We start from the raw sequence: 10,441 nt of genomic DNA, 5'->3' as shown, positions 1-10,441 counted from the left end.
TATATATATATAATAATTAATCAGACAAAAATAAGCAAGTGATTATTTTGGGATTCACCAAGGTGGCCCTCAGCAGGCCGGTCACATCACTGCTGCTGAAGTCTGTTCTGTAAAACCAAGTCTCTGTGCCATAATATATTTTGAACTATCTCTGTGACTTTTTATGCTATTTTCATAAATTATTATTCATTTTTGTGCTTGAGCATGCATCAGCTGGAGCAAGATGAGATTAAATGGGGAGGTGGTGGAGCAAGTGGATAACATCAAGTTCCTGGGCATCCACATCACATCTGACCTGACCTGGTCTCTGAACACATCCTACCTGGTGAAGAAAGTCCAGCAAAGGCTTTTCTTCCTCAGGAAGCTGAAACGCGCTGGTCTCTCCTCTCAGTTGCTCACAAACTTCTACAGAGCAACAGTAGAGAGCATCCTCTGTCTCAGTGCGACAGTGTGGTACGGGACCTGCACTGCACAGGACAGAAAGGATTTGACCCGGTGGTGAGAACAGCTCAGGGCATCGTAGGGAGTCCTCTTCTGGATCTGGACTCACTATACACTGACCGGATCCAGAGGAGGGCGGGACGGATTGCTGCAGACCTCACACACTCAGGCAACAGTCTGTTTGTGCCTCTTCCCTCCAGGAAAAGGTACAAGAATATAAAGACTAAAACAAACAGACTCAGACACACCTTCTTCCCCAGAGCTGTGAAATCAATCACCCCCCCAACCCCAGCCACACACACACAACCTCCCCCTATGGACAGACACAGAACACTGGACCTCACACCTCCTCCTAAAGACTGAGATTTGCACTGAGCTGCACCTTATAATGTTACTACACTCTTGCTGCTAACATGCTGCTGACCTGATTAGGTCCCATACATCCCTTTTTATTTGTTCATATTTTTATATTGACTTATACAATTGTGTGTTATGTAAATAATATGTCTGTCTTTTAAGCCAAGAGCTGCCGGGAAAAATGTTGTTATGCTTTGAGTAATGACAATAAAGATTCTTGACTACTGAGAACCAACTAACCACATGCCCCAACAGTAATGTACAACATGACCACTAGGCGCAAATACACACATACTGTATGTACATGCACCATGACATCCTGTTCCTGCATCAAGAGGGTCCTGGTTGTCGACTAAGCTAACTGGTCCAGTCATGGTGCAGCAAGCAGTCCCAAAATGGGAGCATTTATGTCCAGTTAGACATGTTACCAGACAGACAGGGACATCCTGCCAGCCAGCCAGTAATCCAGAAAGTCAGTCTGCCACAAAGAGACATGAGACAATATGTAAAATAGGCTAATGGACTAATAGCTAACAGAGGCCCCTGTATGCCACATGCTTACAAACCACAAAGAGAGCAAAGCTGTGCTGGGTTGAGCTGAAACAGAAGAGAGAAACAGCTGGATAGGAAGTGGGGTTACTTGTCTTTAAAGTTTATTTGGGACCAGTGTGTAGTCATATAACCAATAACTACCATTTTAGGTCAAGTCAAAGAGCAAAAAAGAGGCACTACAGCAGATTCTTGAGCCCCAAAGATAAATGTGGCAAAGACTGGTGTATACTGGGAGGTCAAAAATGACGTACAGCATTTACAGTATAGGAGTAAAAAAAAAAAAATTGTTATAAAGGTAATTCAATTTGGCTTGATGAACCTTTTAGCAGGGCAGACTCATGTTAACACAAGTGCTTGATCTCCAGTCTTGTAGCACAAGGACTCACCACTGGGTCAGTCTGCCCAGCAGGAGTAGGTGGGTATAAAATTGACTAATGAATGATATCAAAGGACTGTCACCCAAAATCAGTCCAGTAGAGGAAATGGGTATCTTGTACTGTAAGCATAACCTGCTCCTATTCACAAGTAGAACTACAATGGTAACAAGTTTGGTACCTGTAGGGTAAGGCGTTTAACAGCATCCCAGGCCTGGGCAATAAGCTCTTTCATTCTTTCCTCCGAGGCTGTCCACGATTCCGCTGTGGTGGTGTCAGGCATCACTTTCATTGGGATAGACAGAGGACGTGATTCTGGAAAAAAAGACAGGCATAAAGGGCCTTGGATTCATATGTTGCTTTCTTAAACAATCACTTATACAGTTGTTCATCATTATGATCATTGTGTAAATTAGATTTGTTCCAACATTCGACCTGTGCTGGAAAACCTCTATCACAGAGGTAGACAAATAAAATCAATATATAGTACATGAGACACTCTGTCCTGCAGTCATCCTTTATTTAACTCTCTTCATGATTCACTGTTATTTTCAATTGCTGCCCAGTATCATGTTATATGATGCTCAACTGACACTTGAGGTGATGTAACGCTGGCACGCAGGTCTCGTCTCCTACAGACGGAAAGCCAACTGTGGGAATGCATGCATGCACAGTGTCCTAGACCTGACATGTCCTAGTGTGCCTGCTGTGGTCCAGATGAAGGTCGACTGTCAGTGCTGACACACGCAGCAACAGTCAAGCACACAAATCACACAGCAGCAATGAAGGCTAACAGAGGGGGTATTGGCTTCAAGGTCGAAACACACCATCAGTGCTCACAAGACAGTTATAGTGAGAGAACAGAAGGTTTTTGTGAGAGATAAAGAAGAAATTGCATGAAAGGAACTGAGACAGAGGCATATGGCCAGAACACACGTTATACCAGATTAGCCAGAGGTCCGTGGATGTTAAAGGTCGAGGTCAAAGTGTTTATTTGTCATATGCACAGTTAGGAAAGGTGTTTCCCTGTACAATGAAATTCTTACTTTGCCGTCCACATGAATGCCACAGAATACAAGTGAAATATGAAGTAGATGAGCAATAACACAAATCTAAATAGGCAGTAACACAAATCTAAGGCACTTTAAAGCAGCAAGTGAAAGAAGCACAATAAAAATACAAGAACACAATATAATGTAGAGAGAATATATGCCATGTGGGAGCCATGGAGTGTAAATACTCAGCAGTGAGTGGGCAATTATGCATGTGCAAAATGAGTATATAGATAGTACAGATAGAATTACATGAGGTAGCTCCTGAGTCAGCTGTTTAGGAGTCTGATGGCAGAGGGAAAGAAAGGGTTTTTTAGTCTAGAGGTCCTGCATTTCACACTTCTGAGCCTCCGACTGTAGGGTAGGGGTATGAAAAGCCATCAGGGTGTCAGAGGTGAGGGAAGGAATGTCTCTCTGAAGACACATTAAGACATATTCCATGATTTAAAGCTCTGCCTTACTCAGCAGCTCAATCCCACAGTTGTTATGAAACAGCAGTGATGTCAAAGCACCACTGTGCCCTCTCAGATGCCACACTCCCAAAAATCACTAAAACAGCCAAATGGGCTGGCACTGCAACAAGAATCTATTGCTGCGCCAAAGGACAAAATGGTTGGTGAGTTATGCTGATTAGGTCACAGTGGCAACCTTCAAAACCCTGTATGTAGGAGTGTGACTAAGGTCACAGATGCATGTATGTAAAGTTTTTGTGTATATGTAAACGGAGATCATTGTGTCTGGACTCTTACAGTATGCTGTCACACTCAGCATCCAGGTGCTTCTGGCACTTGGGGACTATGAAGTACAGCAGATTGTTTTTGTCATGATGCCAGTGTTGTATCATTACATACTATGCACAGTACTGTGAGCACACTGTTGTACTTTTGACACCCCACAAGGTCCAACCTACGCCCTCATTCTTACATGTCAGCTACTATGTTTCTGTGAATTATGTACAATCAATTCCAGTGTTCACATACTAAATACAATATCCTATATCATAGATGGCAAAAATCAACTTTGACAACACATACTGTGCTTTATGGGCCATCTTTTATTTAGTAAAGTATAGGGAGTGTTACATAAAGTGCTGTGATATCACAGGGTTGTCAATAATGTTTTGTTGTAGAAGGCTGTGTATTCCTGTTTTCTATGCAGGGGATCCACACAGACATAACAGAGCTCTATGGCTGCTGATCTCTGCCATGTGGCTGGGGACTGTGCATGCTCTGAATGTCTATAGCCTCTTGTACATACAGATCCCACTATACTGGCGGAGATTTGGCCCATCTTTATTGCTGCTTTGCCTATTTAATGTTGTTTTACACAGATCCCCTCATCCTGGCATTAGAAATGTGATGTTTAACGTGATGTCCAGTATGACATACAACCATACACATAGCACACATACCAGTAGTACAAAGCATACCAGTAACATTATTGCTTTCAAATCAACAATGGCAGGTAAACCAAGTGGGGGTGTGCTTTTGCTCATCCTGCACATTTACAACATGATTGACTCAAAATTGTTGTGCCAAGTGTACAACGCGTTAATGCTTATGGTCATGAATTTTGTTTCTTGAGAGCAATGTTAATATTTAAATCCACAGCATTGCAGAAATAACACCTGCCTTGAATGAGCAGTTTAAAAAGAGTTAAGTGTGTGTTTATTTGTAAAGTATGTTATTATAATGTCGTGCAACTGCATGTGTGTTTTTTTTAAGCATGAACATGAGTTGTGCACAGGTATGTTTTGTGTGCATTAATGTGCATATGCATGGTTTTAACTCCACAGGTGGTTATCACTGTCAATACCATAGTCCCACTACTTGTGTAAGTGCTCTGGTTAACCTCCCCCAGCCCCAGTATGCCCACCCTATGCTTGGAATACATTCCGTTCCATCCAAACATCTCCTTACCAACTTGGATAATACATTGCAAGACACATTCACACCTGCATTACTACTGTAAATGGACCCCGCCTTTCTAAAAAATGGAGACTATGGTGCTGTGTGTGAAATTTTTGAAACCAACAATTATGAAGTTTAAATACACAATTACAAAAGTACACCTAAGAGAGTACAGAAGCTATTCAGTGCGCAACATAGAGCATACCTTCACAAAAACGTGTATCACTAATAAAGCACAACATGCAGCTACCAGTAATACATGTGTACATGTGGGCAGAAATACAAAGGCCAGCACAGAGCCTGGCAATGAGCCATGGGCAGACTTTCAAAAAAATATCACAGAATTCAGCATATAACACACTGACTTTCTACTGTCTATGCTCCTGACATCAATAATACCTTCAGGAAAGTATTCTTAGTCATTGTTCTGGAGAAACAATCACTCTTCTTCAGATTATTATTTTTGCCCAGCCCTCAAAGGTGGCACTGAGGTAGGTCAGAATGAAAATCCTTCCCCACAGAAGGTCTGTTAGGCCAATTAGAAAGTGTGCTAAATTACAACAGGTATTATCAGTGCAAAGGCAGCTTGCTTGCAGCTCTCTGCTTTGTTTTAAATACCATACCAGGACTCTGTTAATGCTGGAGTCCGCATTCCAAATGAAACTGCCATATCTTGTTATAGTGACCTGGCTCCAGCCATTTCTGCAGGGAGGGGATTGAGAGAAAGAGAAGCAGGCAGGGAAAAAGTACATGAAAGACAGAGAGAACACCATAGACCTCAATTCATATGAAAGAGACGTTATGACAGGATTATCCAAAGTTCTTAAACCTGCCCAGGCCTAACCTGTCCTAAAGGTTCTTTTAAAGTGGGGTTATTTCCTTTGACTCATGCCATCTCAGCCATGTCCTAACATTCACTCTCAGTTGGGCCATCCTCTTGGACAAACTCTGACCATTCATCATTCCTCTCTGTTTTCCTCCTTTGTTTTGTTCTTACTCACTACAACCACTCCCACCATCTTTTTCTCTTAGTTTTCAGCTGGTGTGTAGAGCCACCGGTCCAGTACCCTATTAACATTCTGTTGTAGTGATGGTGATTATTCATCCTCTAGCAGCTCCATCACATCTCCCAGCAAGTGAAAGGCCTGAGGCTTTGAAGCCCAGAGTCTGAGTGTCTGTGAAGTGACCAAAAACAATGCAGAGATCAGCCCCATTACAAGCAGGCTGCCATTAAGGCGAGAAGCAAATCAGTGTTGCAGCATTTCATCATTTATATCACCACCACAGTAAAAAATGTGAAGGCATGTGGTGTGGTGAGTGTAAGTCATACATCATACAAATGCGAGATTCACACAGAAAACTGAACACACACACACACACACACACACAGTCATTCTGTTACACCCACAGTCACAGAACACTAACACTATAACAGCGCCAGTGAAGTTTCCATTACAAATTTAACAGCCTTCACAACAACAGTGGCACAAAGTGTCCACAGGTCCTTCCCTGAGTGGTTGAGCAACTCAACCATAAAAACAGTCTCATTGAAGAGGCTCAGCATTTCCCCATGCAGTCTGCTATCTTTCTGGTATGTTCCCCATTACAAATGGTTTACAGTGAGTTGAAGTGTTGTATATTCTGTTACAGCTGCGTGCAGACGCAGCAATGGGCCTTCTTAGTAAGTCTGCCTGCCTATTTGTTTTGGATGCAAGTCAGTGTTTATTTAAATATTTATGTAACTCCATTTGTTGCGGTGTTTCTGAAGCTGTCATGAAAAAGTGATGGTGTGGCCAGGGTGGCTGGAATGGGCAAGGCATGGAGGTGAGGCCGGGGCATGAGAACTGAGTTCTAGTGCTTTGTCTTGTCTGATGCGAGGTCACTAACCTTGACCTTTGACCTTCAACCACCAAAATCTGATCAGTTCATACTTGAATCCAAGTGGACATTTGTACCAAATTTGAAGAAATTCCCTCAAGGTGTTCACAAGAATGGGCTGGATGGATGGACAGACAACTGGGAAACATGAGGCCTCCAACCATAGCTATCACTGGTGCAGAGGCATAAAAATTAGAAAGGAGAGAAGAGAAGAAAGGGAAGTGAGGTCCAGCTAGCTAGACTGTGACACAACATGTACAGTAAAGCATGAAAACAAAAAGACATCTCTCAATGACATCAAATATCCCATGTGAAATCACCCCAGCCTAGCTTCCAGTCCCCTCCTCTTCCTCTGTAGTATGAGGAAAAACCCCCTCCAGCCTGCACACTAACTCTATGACTGATGAACCACAACTTCCCACTCTGCTCCCCTCACTTCAACCTCAAAAACCACAGCCAACATTCACGAGGCCTAATGCCTCTACAATTCCTAAAAGCAGAAAAGCTATACATGAGGGGAAATCTGTTCTGCACAGAGTCTGTCTGTCACTCCTGGAACTCAGTGAGACATTTGTATGGGCTCATCTATGTGTACAGGCCAAAAACAAACTGTGACCATTCTTCTCAGGTGGGGTGGGGGGTTCCTATCTAATTATTTCTCCTCTTTCTTGTTTTCTTTCTCCACTCTAACCATCATTACCTTGATAAATTATTGACTTTACCAGAAAAATTAAACTATATAAATAACTCCACAATGAAAATATTATCCCCTTCTGAAAAGTGCACAGCAGCCAATAAAAACCTGCCTGACTTCCATCAGGCTACTTGGGCTTGGTTTATAGTTATGTATGAGACTGTGGAGTTCTGCCTGGAACCTTCTCATCAGTACTCTCCCTCTTTTATATGCATGTATGTAATATTGGTTTCTCTCTGCTATTTCTTTCTCCATAAATATGAACTTGTGTCTTCCCAGAATATACATCTCTCTCTACACCACAGAAAATGGACATACTTTCTTGTTCCCAGCCTACTGTTGAGATGACAATAAAGCCATCAGTTTGGCAGTGTTTCTGTGAGCAGTACAGACCTGACAACCACCAGATATTGTCTTCTACCCTACAGACTAACAGTATGTACAATGCAAAACCTCCTATTTCTATCTTACTCTTTAGGTCTTCCCAGTAAACAAGAAAATTGCATCTAACCCCATTATCCAGAACACTAGCAGACAGAAATAAAGACAACATTTCTCATTCCAAACTTTAAGAACCACGGCCAGATCGGAGGATAGGTTTCTCAGCAAAAGAAGTATGTTCTCAAAGTGCCAACAGCTAATTTTAGGATTGAAAAGAAAAGCCAGTGAGATCATTACTCTGGTAGATGTTAGAGAACAATGAGAAGCTTGGGACTTGAGGGGCTCTCGCTCACAAACATGGTACTGCTGCCAACAAGAACATTCATTAGGGACAAATAAAGAAAATACTTATAGGCTAATTTTATGTGAACCAATTTGTGGTGTAATTGTGCAGGCAGACTGAAATGGACCTTAAACTGAGGAAAAACGCTTTTCAAAGTTGCTGTTCCACAGCCTTTTATGTAAAAGATGACGTACACAAACCATGAACACTTCTGTGATAGCAAACATTAAATTAAATGCCCAGTGCTGCATTTTGTTTCTTTTACAGGAAATAAAATTTAAAAAACTACCAAGACTGTATATATTGAACAGTAACAAATAGTCTGATGAAAGGGAGGAAGAAATACTGTAGCTATCCTGAAAGCAAAGAGCCGAAACTCCTTTTAGCACAAAAAACACAGAGACAAGGCTTTAAAATGCATATTTGTGTACAGAGCAGCTGCCCTTCGGAAAGAACAACCACTTAAACAAGATATATGATCCCTTATGTAACGGAGAGTCAGTCAGACCTGTGTGTGTTTAGTAACATGAAAATAACTGTCTTTTACTTGTGCAGTGTTCAAAGTCTCAGCCATCAGAACTGGCTTGGGGCCAAATCAGCCAGTGCAGGTTCTGAAAGTCTGTGGTGTCTTGTAATATGTATTCTGTTTATTTAACGCATGCAAATGACCAAAATCAGGAAGGAAGAGTGCCAGAGAGAAATATTTTGTTGCCAAACGGAGCTGAGTGGATATGGACTTTGGATTCGAGCTGGGCAGCCCCACAGCTCGGGTATGGTATCACCTTGCACTCGTAGCTTTCTGGGGAAACGATCTGCAGTGAACTGGTTCTGTGTGTCTCTGTACATTTGCCTTCACATTAACAGGCACCTTGCAAAAGCTGCAGGAAAGTCCCCCTTGATTACAACAAAACTGTAGCTAGGCTGAATGTGGTAACAAAACATAACGGGCTCTTTACATCATAAAAGTGTCAGGCGTGTATTCAAATGGCCAACTGGAAGTCGAGACATCGAGCTAGTGCCGTTGTTTGGAGGCTTTCAACTGCAAGAACACTGAAAAATGATCTTCATCCAGTGGATTACATTTTATTTAGTTACTTCCCTTGTGGGGAAATCAATAGCTTCAGTGGAAAACTATAGTAATCAATACACAAAAAGTGCTCTCTCTGAATTTAGAATAACAAAACACTAACTGAGGAGGGCAGGGGCTCAACAGCATGAATTCTGGAACAAAAAAAAAACCTAACAGTCCACTCAAAGAGTAATCATTTAAAACAGTATTGTACCATTGACAATTTATAAAGGAACTTTTCAGTAAGAGAATAAAAGCTATATTGATGCAGTTGGAAGGCCTATTGTAGTTCAAGGGAAAGTGGTCACATAAAAGACATTAATTAGACTTTCTTTACAAGGTGAATAAAGGTGCACCTTGAAGGGACTATACAGGATTGAAGATTCATACATACAGTAAGTTACAAAGGTTCAGGGGCAAAATCTTTGAGAAGTACACTTACAGTTAACTACTTTGCAAAAAATGCCAGTGTTATGGTTCCTATAAAAACCTCCTGACGGTCAAGTCAAGCAGCACCAGTGGCAGTTGTGTTGGCGAGCTGCCTCTGTTGAGCCTGAGCCAGTCTTGTGTGTTCATTCCCCACGCATCCCTGTGAATGGCAGTTCAAACCCATGTTGACGCCAACTGGCAAACAACCTGCACATCTCTCCTCTGTTTAGCTAAATAGATGACCGAAGACTGAAAAATAAAACGCTTGCTGCAGTGATTACAAACCCCCTTGGACTCCCCTGAGAAATTAAATGCTGGCAAAAAACCTACAACTAAAATCAACTTTGTCATATCTCTGAATGTTTATTTGGAGTCACGTTAAAACAAGCACATTAGAACTATTGAGGAAAATGCCAAATGTTAATTTAGCAAAAATAGAGGGAAAAATAAAATGTCTTATGTACCCACTCCAAAAATGGAAAAAATGAGTTGGGCCATTTCGATTAATTCCTTAGAACAACACAATTTATTTCTCAGTCAGTAATGTGCCTGAAAACCTTGCTCCATCACAATTGAAGAGATTAAAGCCAATCAAGACACACAGGTCATTTTTTAAACTACATTCACATCAGCTTTACCCTTCAGTAAATTATTATGGCTTATTGGTTCAACGTAAATTAAACAGCTAGATCGGATGTCCTGGGGTAAACATGTCGCAGTTAGAAATAGATTGGGAAAAATCTGATGGCTCGCCATGGCTAAACAGATTTAGAGATGAAATGCTTTGTGCTGACAAGAACAAGCATTAGACAGTTTAATATTGAGCTAACAGTCAAAGTATAAACACCACAGGCAAACATGATAAACCAATAACCAAGTGTGATGGAAGGGCTGATGCTGGCCAGTGTTTTTTTTTTTTTTTTTTTACAAAAAAACTCGCCCAGAGGGGGTCCCACCAACC

The 10,441-nt window shown here is 41.6% G+C and overlaps 1 protein-coding gene across 8 annotated transcripts in view; it reads right to left on the bottom strand.

Annotated features, from left to right (window-relative positions):
* vps13b (vacuolar protein sorting 13 homolog B) overlaps window positions 1-10,441 on the bottom strand; it is a 360,621-nt gene that overhangs the window by 194,747 nt on the left and 155,433 nt on the right. For all 8 annotated transcript variants that reach the window (XM_020606753.1, XM_020606747.1, XM_020606748.1 and 5 more), the window contains exon 22: window positions 1,906-2,039. In XM_020606753.1, the coding sequence (XP_020462409.1) occupies window positions 1,906-2,039 (134 nt within the window). The remainder of the gene's footprint in view (window positions 1-1,905; window positions 2,040-10,441) is intronic.

This window comes from Monopterus albus, unplaced genomic scaffold (genome assembly GCF_001952655.1).
Source record: "Monopterus albus unplaced genomic scaffold, M_albus_1.0 scaffold81.1, whole genome shotgun sequence".
NCBI classification, from domain to species: domain Eukaryota; kingdom Metazoa; phylum Chordata; class Actinopteri; order Synbranchiformes; family Synbranchidae; genus Monopterus; species Monopterus albus.
The sequence above is the reverse complement of the archived record's forward strand: the minus strand, read 5'-3'. Positions and strand labels throughout refer to the sequence as shown.